This window comes from Heterodontus francisci, chromosome 22 (genome assembly GCF_036365525.1).
Source record: "Heterodontus francisci isolate sHetFra1 chromosome 22, sHetFra1.hap1, whole genome shotgun sequence".
NCBI classification, from domain to species: domain Eukaryota; kingdom Metazoa; phylum Chordata; class Chondrichthyes; order Heterodontiformes; family Heterodontidae; genus Heterodontus; species Heterodontus francisci.
This window is the reverse complement of record NC_090392.1, coordinates 62,882,077-62,894,733: the sequence shown is the minus strand read 5'-3', so window position 1 is coordinate 62,894,733 and position 12,657 is coordinate 62,882,077. Positions and strand designations below refer to the sequence as shown.

Below are 12,657 nucleotides of genomic sequence, written 5' to 3'. Positions count from 1 at the left end.
TAGTGCTAAGTTTGAAATAAATATTTACAAGATTACCTAAAAGGTATACAAAGCTGTATTAGGAACAGAATTAAAGATTAGTAATGCTATAGCTGTAATCAAAACAGAAGTTTCAATGAATTATGTAGGCATAAACCAGCATCAAGAAAAGTAATTTATTAATTTTGAACACATTAAAAAGTTAGTTATCAATTAAATTTTCAGTATTCCATTTAAATGCATGATTTCTAAATGTATATATGCATATCTTTGTCAGCATAGCCCAGTATTCACAACTTCTTGTAATACATTTTCAGAATGGTTTTGACAACTGTGTAAAGTAAATGTGTGAATCCATATTCAATGTCATATTTATCCTTTGTTTTCAATACTTAGTAAAACCCAGAACTTTGTTGAACCCATTTTTGATTTAGCCACACACACACAATGCACTGTTTGGTTTTTCTCTTACTGCCCACAAATATTAACAGCTGGAGTGTTTTGGGGCAATTTAGTTCCCAGTAACTACCAAAAATTATACCTTGATCCATGAATATAGAACTTTTTGCCATCTTATGTATATGAGCATACTGATTTAGAACATTTAAACAAAGTCCCTAATTCTGTTGCTATCTCCAACAATGTAGAATTTTTACTAAGCTCTTCACATACAGTAGACAGTTATTGGGGGGAAAAAAAGAGATAGAAGTATAATCTCAACTTTGAGGAATAAGTAATGAAGGGTTTGTTGCAGGACCAAGATTTTGATGAAGTTGAACGATGCTCAAAGTGAAGATTTCTTCTCCCCCTTTAAAAATAATGCAAGACTGAATTTTAACACCAGCTTGAAGCTCAGCATCACTTGTCATCCTGAACTACATTGAGAGAGGAATCTTTGTCACCATTAAAGAGGCCAATTTTGCTTAGTTAAACAATACAGAAATCTACTCTTGGGGGGGGAAAAAGAGAAAGTGGGGAAGCTTGCATGATGGTAATATGCTGTGTCTAGGTTATTTTTGTTGTTTATTCTGTCATTGGGACAACAGGCCCAGTGTATGAGGTTTTAGTTGTGAATTATCCTCTGCAAATGTGGACCATGAATGAGTCAAACCATAAGAGCAAATATAAATATGGTACAGTGTAACACTGGCTCACTGCTTTTAACGTGTTGCTAATATGGGGGGGGCGGGGAGAAAGAGGAAGGAGGGGAAAACATTGCTTTGGTAGCTCATTGTGGCTCAAGAAAGGTCTGATGGTGTGAGGAGCCTTCTGTTACAAACTTTTGCTAGTGATCAGGCAAACATGCTGTTCACTATCCCCACCCAATTTAGATGACAGCTGTCTTATATGGAGAACCAAGAGCTCATTTCTGTATCAAATGATATGATTGATAATCAGTGTAATTAACCTGTGCCAACAGAAATAACAGAATTCTTTAACAGGTACTTCATGTGCTACAGCTTAAAGCAGATGATCCACTTTTACTGCATCGAATTTCAACTCCGATCACACCCCTCACAACTTTGCCAACTTATTTACTTAACAGCAAAGCTAGAATATGATGTGTAGAGTACTGCATTCTCTAAATTACTAAATCCAGAAAAATTTCAGAATGAGTTTCTAATACATCAAACCTAGTGTATAAATTTAAGCAAACATAATCGTCAATATTCAGGTATACACAATACACAAAGTCATGGATTTTTAGACCATTTAAAGCTATGCTTCCAAAAGAAATCATTGTACTTTAAACTCAAACTGTAGTGGTTAGAGTAACAAAGGAAATGTTATTCTGTCTTCATAGAGTGAACTAACCGAACAAACTTTTGGATAGATCAGAGTTTAATCCTACATCTAAGAAAATTAAAAATGACACCACATTGGTAGCATTTTTTTTTTAAATCATCAATTGAAGCAGCACCTGAGGGCTGCAATCTAAATACGCGAAGAGATTATGTAACATTCACAAAATGAGTACTGAACCAAAAAAAATGGACAACTCATGTTCTCGGGCTGCCTTTATACAAATTTACATTGCAATGAAGATCCACATCTTTACTTCCAACCTTCAGGTGAAATGAGTTAAGTGCTCGCCTACTCTCCACAATTATTTTTAATTCTTCACTGAATTTTACTTAATGATCTCTACACACCAAAATAGCAGCCAACTTCACAAAGAAAATACTGTTCATTATGGCTGTAAGTATAAATGTATCTAAAATATACACCACCCAATACAATTTTACAAAATACTGACTCAAAATGAGTATTAACTACAAATGAGGAATCATTTTGAATGTTAAACATGTTTAGTGATGGAATATTCATTAAAAATTGGTATCTGAAAAACAATTCAAAAATATTAAGCTATAAAATGCAATCATGCCCATTGTGTTTTATTATAATACTGCATTAGTGTGAAAGACTTGTATAGTCAGAAGGTCATGGGCTGCATTCCCACTTCAGCAACTCGAGCACAGAGTTTAAGCTGGCACTTCAGTGCAGTACTGAAAGAGTACTGCACCGTCAAAGGTGCTGTTAAACCATGGCCCTATCTTCCCACACAGGTAGACAAAAATCCTGTGACACTATTCAAAAGAAAAGCAGGGGCGTTCTCCCATTGTCCGGACCAACATTATAAATAGATTACCTGGTCACTATCTCACTGCTGTTTATGAAACCTTGCTGTGTGCAAATTGGCTCACATTTCCTACAAGAGATGACACCATACTGAATTGGTTGAAAACGCTGAGACATGCTATATAAATGCAAGTCTTTTAGTCTTTAATGTTTGACTTGTATAGATGAGACTGTTGACTATAGGACATTTATTAGAAAAAAACATTTACTTACAATTGAATGAATTTGGAAACATTCTTGATGGACAAGCTGCAAGAATCTGTTGCAACTTTTTATGAACAGCAACAAGGTTTCATTGCTGCATTTCTGAATTTGACAGTCTGACAGACTCATTGACCTATGGGTATTAACCCTGTTAATGTTAGTGGCAGCAAAGCTTGTGAAGAATGATCCAAACTTTAAAGTCCAAAAATAGTTAAACATCACTTTTCTGAACTGTGTGTCGAAGGCTGCAAATGTCTGCTTATAATCAATTGCTTGGATAGCAAAAATACCAGATAGAATTGACCCCAACCTCTGCTTTTTTTGATCGGGGTGTTAAGTGTTACACGTAGAAGATTTGGCATCATGTTTCCGAATTCCAGGAAAGTTGTTTGTTGTACTGCTTATAGATTTCATTTGAGTTTACAAAATTACTAAATAAAAATTTAGTATTGACTAAATTATAGCATTTTCTCCATCCCATGAAAAGCATAAGGGGTCAATGTTGCCCCAGGAAAGGGTTTTTTTTAAAATGAAAAAAAACTATCCGAACAAAAAAAAAGGATCAAAAAGGTCATTGAACTGCCATTAGATGAATTTAAAATCACATTACAGCTGTGAAAGGACTGTTGCAAGTAATCACACTATCTTCCCAATATGCTGTTGTACAAGCTTACTAATGAAATGATAGAGTATAAATCTCTATACTGAGAGCAAATGGATAATCAAGAACTGTACACATTTAATTCCTCTTGACGTGATGTAAACTTGAGGGTGAAACACCGACCGTTACTGTGTAATTTTCCCAGCCAGAGTGTTTTATATTAAACTACTTGATTGTATTTGACTTGACCCTCTTCAAGGTAAAGAAAACTACCTATTAACATGCAAGTCAAAAGCCTCCGCTTTTCCAAAATGTAAACTGCTTCTCAGTAACAAGCTATTACATTTAAACATATATTTCTTTATAATGCAACGTTAGAAAAATCACTTGTCAACAAGACAAATATTTTGAGAAATACTATATGTGTACAGTACCTCTAAATAAATTCAATATTGTTTGAGTATCCTTTCTTTAAAGGATTACTTAATAACTGCTTCCTGGCTGTGCTGGGCAATTCCTTCAAAGTAATATTGCATTTTAACTTAACATTTAAACAGCATAAACTACAGCAACTCATGAAACACATGTACTGAGCACCTCAAAGAATCTTTGAAAATACGTTTCCTATCTGGTGATTTCCTGTAGACTTTTTTTTCCATATTAAAGAGCCATTTCTTGGCAGTTTGCTCGTTACAGGTTAATGAATTCAGTATCCTTTTAAGTGACAGTTTTGAACATATTCTGTACAAATTTACAAATTAAAATGTTGCACAATGTAAAGAAATATGGGTTCTGGACAGATCACAACAGGCAAAGCAATCAGCTTACTTATTGCTCACCAGCAACCCTGATCAATCAAAACCTTGAACCAATTGCAGGTAAATTTGTTCTTTGAGAACTTATCATTTGGGCCCATAATTTGAATTTTGACATTGATAATGGCTAAGAAGCAGTACATTTTCTGTATCAGATTTTAGAACTGTTAGCCATGTACTACAGCAGCAGATGATGAGGGGATCTCATTATCAGCACCAAGACATGCTGCATCAAAAATTAAAATAGAACAAAAAAACATCAGTGGCAGAAAACTGGTCAACAGCTTTGGCAAAAATAGTCACTTTATATTACAACACTCTGGCATTAATTTTCTTACAGATTTGTGGCCCCTGTAGGATATTAAAATTCACTACTGGTTTGACTTCCTTTAAGAGGTATTTTTCTGCTGTCTTCACTTCTCTGGTCTTCTCCCCTTTCAGATAACAAAAGATGATTTGTGTCGGAAGTCTCCCTGAAATAGAGGGAAGGAACAAGTAATATAACATTTTACACAAAAATTAGTCATGCATTTGTACAGAGAAGCTTCCACAGGCCTAAGGCTTAGAACCTTACTTTACGCAGTTCAGACTGCCCTTTAAACATTGCGATACTGTTTCATTAAACGAGGGGCACACCAGTTGATCTATATCAGCAGAATCTTAGGATTAAGGTTCCAGATGCACCTTTTAAAATATCTAAAATGAATGAGCTTGCCCCATTACATCCAGCCCCCTTGTGTGCCCAATACAATTGATTTGTGGTTTATGTCAATACTGATCTTACCTCATCGTCCACAGGATTTGATCTGACATAATCAACACCATCTACTTTTGAGGAAGCCTGGTAGCTGAAACAAAGAAAAAACACAATTGCTTTGCATTTATATCTAAGCCCTGGTCGTTATTAAAACTAATTATCTAATTATATGCTCAGCTACAAAAGGTGAATTATATTTAAATAAATCCGAGAATTAATTCATCCAAAAATATTCAGAGGTACATTAAAATAACAGTAGCATTTCTTCTGGGTGTTCCGGGATCATTATTTTGTCAAGCCTTTTATGATTTCCATGCTGAACTATTTACAGCACTCATACCAGACATCATTTGAAGCTGTACATCACCTTAATGTGAACTCAGTTAATCTGAGAAAATAAGTGTGAATTCCGCACTCAATGGGAAGGTGATTACTGGAAATCACAAATACACGTCTTATTTTCCATTTATTAATTTCAATGAGAAGTTGAAATTCATGAGCTGTGTCTCCTTAATTTTCCACAATGAACTCCCAGTGACTACTACTCCCTTTGCAGAATTGGTCCTATAGATTTTACTTTGGTCACAGTTATTTCCCCGAATCACCTGTCAGTTAAAAGTTGAAGTGAATGAGATTTTAAAAGGGCACTGGAGAAATACTTGAAGGGGGAAAATTTTGCAAGGCTATGGAGAATTGGCACAGGCATAACGGGCCAAATGGCCACCTGTGTAGCATGTTTATAGCTATTGCATCCCATTGCCCAAAATGTTACCCTTGGATGTTAAGGCCAAACTATTTCTAGTCCATTATGAATTTAAGAAAATTCGAAGAATAAGCAACTCACTTGTTTGTTGGATGTTTCTCTGGGGGGGGGGGCAAAGAAGAAAACAGTAACAGAAATCAGTGTGAAAATAAACAGTAAAATCAGATATGTGAATGAAATGAAAATTTTTAAAATGAAAAAGGGTGAAGCTGACTTACTTGCAAAATATCCTCGTTTATATGCAAGCCTAATAACAATGGTTATAATCAGAAGAACAAGAACTACAACAAGAACACCGCCAATGATTGCAGCGATATTAATATCATCTGTAGAATGACGGGAATATTACAAATTAATCATACTGCAAATAAATCACAGGAATTTTATTTAGAAACAGTTCAATGTAATACTTATGCAACACATTCATATTTTCACAGAAACTTTTGCAAAATACAAGGTGCTTCACAGGGCACCTCACAGAATCATTACAGCGCAGGAGTAGTCATTCTGCCCATCGTGTCTGCATTGGCTCTCTGAAAGAGCAACTCTCTCAGTTCTATCCCCTGCCTTCTCCCCATAACCCTGCACATTCTTCCTTTTCACTTAACTGTCTAATTCCCTTTTGAATGCTTCAATTGAACCTGCCGCAATTGAAGCTTAACAGCGAGCAGGAAGAGGGAGAGAAATCGGAAGGCACCGACAGCCGGTAGTTTTTGTGATGGCTTTCCATTGTTTCACTGTGAAGAATCATTACAATTCATGACACCTAAATTTCATCCTTACCTTCAGACTGTGCTAAAGAAAAATATATTTCCATTTCTGCACTGTTACTCAGTTGCTTTGTAATGCAATTGCATGCTTACACAAGTGCTGACTATGGAGGAAACGAATAGCTCCAGTACTCAATTTGGAGCTAACGTTACTGTAACGGGTCTTAAACATTAGGAATGCCAGTCACTCAGTGCCATCTAAAGGAGTAAGAAGATTTTGCCATTAACAGAAACTGAAATTGTACTCAAATGTATTTTGAAGCAGAATGTTCTGACTTGCTCTCAATTTTAACAGAATAGATAGTAATTGAATATGGAGGAATTTAGCACAAGTCAATATTTTTTCATCCCATCCTGTGTTTGATCACTGCCCTAGTCATTGGTATATCTAAGTTAACTGGTTTACTGATCTACCTTCCTTAACATTTGACTGATTTTGTGCAGTTATTGGATGCACTTTAAAAATTATAATGCCATGGAATCTTTGATGTCCACCTGAGAGGACACACAGGACCTTGGTTTAACTCTTCATCTGAAAGACAGCACCCCAACAGTTCACCACACTCTCTGTAATGCATCAAAATGTCAGCCTGGATCATGTGCTCAAATCCTGGAGTGGGGCTTGAGTCTTTGATCTGACTCGTGTGACCAATGAACCAAGGCTGATAACCAAGTTGCTAAAAAAAATTGTCAAATAAATAAATTTGTAATTGCTTGATCAAAATACTAAACAACCTACCTTACAAATGATTAGATTAAAACCAGATTAGGGCAACTTACAAACTTCCATACGCTGAGGTTCACACTTCGCACGTCCAACTTTATTTTCTGCAACACAGTGGTATTCTCCAGTGTCCAGTTTTGAGGTGACACTAAAGCGCTGGCAAAGTAAAATCACACATTTATCAACTTATATTTAAACTTACCTTAATAAGGGAGATTCTTTCTTGAAATTATTTGATCTGGTGTTATGAATTACTCAAGCTAAGAAAGCAGGCATACTGGTAACGAGCTTCTGCTCAACAGACCCCAGAGGTATGTAAAAGGGGTCCATTTAACTCCCTCAAAGTTTATTCCCTCTCTTTGGATGAAGCATTGGGCCTCTCAGTGCCACTGAACAATATCACAATAGACTGATAGTTCACCTACTAAATTATCACTGGTGTGAACCCATGATCTACTGCTCTGATACAGTTCAAGCTGTATTTCCAAATTATCACAAAAAAGCTTTATAGTGTTGCATTTGTAATAATGTATTGAAAAACAAAGCTTGTGATTATCTGTACTTTATCTCCACAAACCTTATTAAATATCTCAATAGGAAGCAAAACACTTCTATCAATATTTGCCACTGTAAATTGTGAGGTCAGCGTTTCCCATTCAATTTTGCTCAGTAAAACGTCACAAAGTAGTTTCTGGTTGTGGGCATTAGGTAGTCTGGGGTTTCTGAAGAGTTTCTCCCAAATCTATCACCATCTTGTAAATGGAGAAACTTGCATTCATCAGCTGACTGGGGGCAATGCTACAGGCAATTTAATAGTATTTTAAAATATGCAATCATAACCCCCCCCCCCCCTATGAAATGCTGGTGAGGAGTCACTTAAAGTATTTATAATGACATAGAACACAAAGAGACAGGTTAACATTCAAAGTGAAATGTCATGCTGGATAGTATAAAAGGTAGTTTAATATGAGGTCATATCTAGGCTTGCCAACCTTCCAGATTGTCTTGGAGTCTCCAGAAATTAATGAGAATCTCCTGGACAGTGCTGTGAGCAACCCAGGAAAAAAATCACAGGGGCATTAAAAATAATGTTCTCTCATTTTATTTGAACATTTTTCATCTATTAATTAAAGCATTGGAGAGAGGGCAGAAAGGTTGTTTGACTGGGTAGGTAAATTGGCAGGTGGTCAGGTGATGAATATCCAGAATTCCAGAAATATATCTAACTGCAGTTGGAAACTCTAGTCATGTCCCAATATTCAAACTTACAGGCTGGTGAATCAAATTCAAGTTGATATTTAGCATATTACTATGCAAAGCACCAAGATAAAGGTCTCATATCAGTATAAATCCATACAAGATGAAAATAATTTTAAAGTGCAAATAGCATTTGGGGAAAAAAAGTCAACAGCAAGTGTTTTAATTTATCTTAACATTTAAGGCCAGATTTCATCAAAATGCATAATTTATTTAAAATAACGACATTATTTCTTCTACCTTTCTAATAAAAGGTTTGGCAAACACTTCCCACAAAGTGAATCACCTACAACCCTCGAAAGACTTTTCAGATTTGACTAATTATACGATAGACAAGTTCCAGAGTTAGCAATATAAAAACACTGAACAATTACCAGAGTTCCTGTCCTGGTGTCTATTATATAAGAAGAATTACGAAATTTTGGATTGGATTTTGGGTCAGGTGGGAGAATTTCGCCATTTCTGTACCAAGTATACATGGACGGTGGATAGCCTTCATGCTCAGTACATGTCAAAACTGCAGTCCTCCCCACTGGCACTGATTTAGGCACAGCACATTTTGGTACAATTGGTTTCACTGTTGGAAAATAAACAGAGTGTTAAGCAGGGTCTCAAGAGTGAGTTTACAGCTCATGCAGAATACATACTGGGTAAAATTATAATGCAAGATACATTTCAGCAAGATTTAACTCATGTTCATCAACAAGTACCTATTGTGCATCTGATATTAATGCATTATAGATGTTTGGACAGTACTCGTTCTAAACAGATTTACACAGAACTTAGACCAGATTTACAATGTAGCATTCATCCACTGACTGCAGTTAATTTATTAATACAAATATGCAATCATAAAACTCTATGAAATGTTGGTCAAGAATTATTCTTTAACAATAATGAGGTAGAACACAAAGAAAATTTGCAAACAAAAGTATTGTATATTAGCACAAATGGAAATGTCATGGTAGATGGCATAAAGCTTGTCTGATATTTGAGATCATGTCTCAAAATAGCAGACAACTACAGGAACTTTATTTAAAGTCCACATTAACATTTAAAGGTAACAATATACTTGATGAGGTATTAAGTAGCATTGCAAGAACAAAATGTTTTTCTTCTCATCTCACTAATATTTTGTCTCCTCTGTTTCATCCATGTTGTTTATATTTTGTAACTAGTTTTACATTTAATCAAACTATCTCATCAACTCTTTGCTTGTTGTGTAGTACACAGGATACACAAGACACAGAATCCAGAGTAATGGTCTATTACCATTTCTGTCAACCGTGAACAGGAGTCTCCAAATATTATGTTCCAGGGAATGGGTACTCTCCTCTCTTACTCCTACATTTTGAAGCCATCTGCCATCTTCTGATTCCGAACTGGAGTAGAACTTGCAAAAAGGAAGTAGTAGCATGCTCTTTTCAGTGCTTAGTTTTATTAGCAATCAAAAAAGCCTGATATTTTATTCCACCATCCAAAATAGTGTTGCATATTCTTCAATAAAGTCAGTGTTTACAAATTGAGATTTTAAAAAAAATCAATGCTGGCCATTCCCAAACATGCCAAACCTTCCTGTTTGTAAGTCCATCTAATTCACTCAACAGAACATGGCAACCTTGAACTGCAATAGGAGAGTTGTAGTCCTTCAAGGTATATTCACAGAGTGACAATGGTATATTTTGGCAGTATACAAGTCTGCCCAGACTGTCTCCGGAGGTTCTGAAATTTCTGCCTGTACGCTTTAGGGACTAACTTATAAGCAGAGAGAATAGCCTTTTTTGCCATCTCAGTCTGCAGAAGCCTCCTCAGAAACCATGGCATAAACTTCAAGAGCTCTGCCCATCAACCTGCTTTGCATAAACAGTGTCCAGCTTTCCTTCAGCCACTTCATCTATCTGGCTATCTTTTCAAAATAAATGAAAAATGCCTCCATGTCTCTTTCCTCAAACTTCAGGAGGGCTTGCACAAATTTAAACAGTTCTCCACTAGGTCCTGGGCTGGAGTCAGATCTTTCCTCACCAGAAATTTCCCTGGAGTCAAAGCCACCCCTTTGTCTTAGTTCCAGCTTTTTGAATTTGAATACCTTTCCTTCTCTTTTTCTCTCCTGTCGCTCTGCTTGCTTCCTTTAAAATTGTAGGTCAGGTTTTTTTCATTTCCAATTGCAACTGAAATTTAGCTAATTTAACTGAACTACCGTCTGGTTTGCCGCCTTCTTCTAATTTCAAGTGGTGTGTTATTACTGCAATTATGTCTGCTTTCTTAGACCCTGGTTTTAAGGTCAACACCAACAGTTCTGCCAAATCCTTCAGCCTAGCCTTGATTAAGTTTCTCAAATCACTCAAATACGTTCACCTTCACCAGAAAGGTCATAGCAACTGAAAGACATTCCAGTAGTGTAAACTTTAATGCACAAGAAACCTGTTTTTTAAAAAACTTTTCCTCTTTTCAATTAGTATCACCCCACTTACAACTGCATGTCATTGGCTTTGGGTAGCCCGGACAATGAACCCACAATTAGATGTTACGACCGAGGTGGGAGGAGTGCACCGTCTTTTCTAGTTCCACTTCTCCACAGGTCACATCTATTTAAATGTTTACCCAGTTAATGATACGACCAATCATATCCTCTTAATCCCAGAATAAACTACACCAACCAGGTTTCTTTAATAAACCACAGCATTATCAGATTATAAAACAAGATTTAACCAGTAACGAAGTAAAACATTAACACAAACTGAAATATTAAAGTTCCCTACTTAAATTACACACACATGCACTGGAATACAGAAATTCTCTCTGCAGAGGTCTGTTATAAAAAAAAAACTACTTTGGTCAAATACTTGCTAATTCTTGACAAAATAAAAAAAGATATGGAAGGAAGTCAGTTGTCCCTTTTTTGGTCTGGCATCTGGGTACATGGAGATGGGTCACTGGGTTCGTTTCAGAAGCAGTCTGTTCTGGAGATGTCGAGAATTATTCTAGTAGGCTTTCTATGCAAAATGTGGCATCAAGGTTTTTCCTTCAACACACTTGAATCGCAGGATTTTTTTTTTTTTTTTAATAGCTCCTCAGGAGCTATACGGTACCAGGGATTTTTTTCCCCCCACACTGGATCTTGGCAGGATTTCTTCATAGAGGTAGAGGTGGTGGGTGATTTATTTTTCCTTGGCAGGAGAACACCAACTGTCTTCAAACAGTTCACACCACAACTAAACTGAAAACAATGTTCAAACCCCGGAGAGTCGAACTGACCTCCATAAGCCTTGACATGTGGCTTCTCTGTAACCATTTTTTCCCAAGTCACCGCAGCCTACCGAGCCCAACACTCAGGTGATTTCCAGCACAGATCCTCAAACATCTTGTCCTGTCAGTGGACTTGGCTAAAAAAAAAATCCATGGAATCTTTTCAGTTTTAACACAAGTCCTCAGAAAATAAATTAAAAGGAAGCACTTTCATTACATTCCAATAAACCTAATGGGCTTGTCCATTTAGTCCAGATACATAAGGAAAGCTGAAGGAATGGGTTTGAATTCAAGTTGCAAGTCTTAAAGTGAAGAGCAGTCCTGAGAACAGAGGTTGGAGAGAACTTCTTGGAAGCATTTCTCAGAATGGAACATATAAACATAATAACAAATAGGCCATTCAGCCCCTTGGACCTGCTCTGCCATTCTGTTAGATCACAGCTGATCTGTATCTTAACTCCTATCTGCCTGGATTCCATAATCCTTAATGCCCCATGCACAACAAAAATCTATCAATCTGAGTTTCATTTTTTTTTTAAACTGACCTAGCCTCGACATTTTTTTTTTTTTTTTTTTTTTTAAAAAGGTGGAAGGGTGATGGTGGGTGGAAAAGGAAAGAAGAGTTCCAGATTTCTACTTGTATCGGAAGTTGTGCTTCCTGGCATCACCCCTGAACAGCCTAGCTCTAATTTGATCATTCCCTTGTTCTGGATTCTCCTAAAGGAAATCATTTTTCTCTATTTAGCTTATCAAATCTTTTAATTATCCTCACCACCTTTCTTGTATCATCCCATCATAATCTATGCTCAAGGAAATACAAGCCTAGTCGATACAATCTATCCTCATAATTTAACAATTTGAACCCCAGCATCATTCCGGCACTGCACCCACTCAAAAGGTC

At 36.4% G+C, this 12,657-nt stretch overlaps 1 protein-coding gene across 2 annotated transcripts in view; it reads right to left on the bottom strand.

Moving 5' to 3' along the window:
• Nucleotides 1-151: 151 nt before the first annotated feature.
• jam3b (junctional adhesion molecule 3b) overlaps nucleotides 152-12,657 on the bottom strand; it is an 84,983-nt gene continuing 72,477 nt past the window's right edge. For both annotated transcript variants that reach the window (XM_068053920.1, XM_068053921.1), the window contains 6 exons: nucleotides 8,885-9,087; nucleotides 7,310-7,409; nucleotides 5,978-6,085; nucleotides 5,841-5,859; nucleotides 5,024-5,087; nucleotides 152-4,712 (listed from right to left, as the gene is read on the bottom strand). In XM_068053920.1, the coding sequence (XP_067910021.1) occupies nucleotides 4,677-4,712; nucleotides 5,024-5,087; nucleotides 5,841-5,859; nucleotides 5,978-6,085; nucleotides 7,310-7,409; nucleotides 8,885-9,087 (530 nt within the window). In that variant the 3' untranslated portion in view covers nucleotides 152-4,676. The remainder of the gene's footprint in view (nucleotides 4,713-5,023; nucleotides 5,088-5,840; nucleotides 5,860-5,977; nucleotides 6,086-7,309; nucleotides 7,410-8,884; nucleotides 9,088-12,657) is intronic.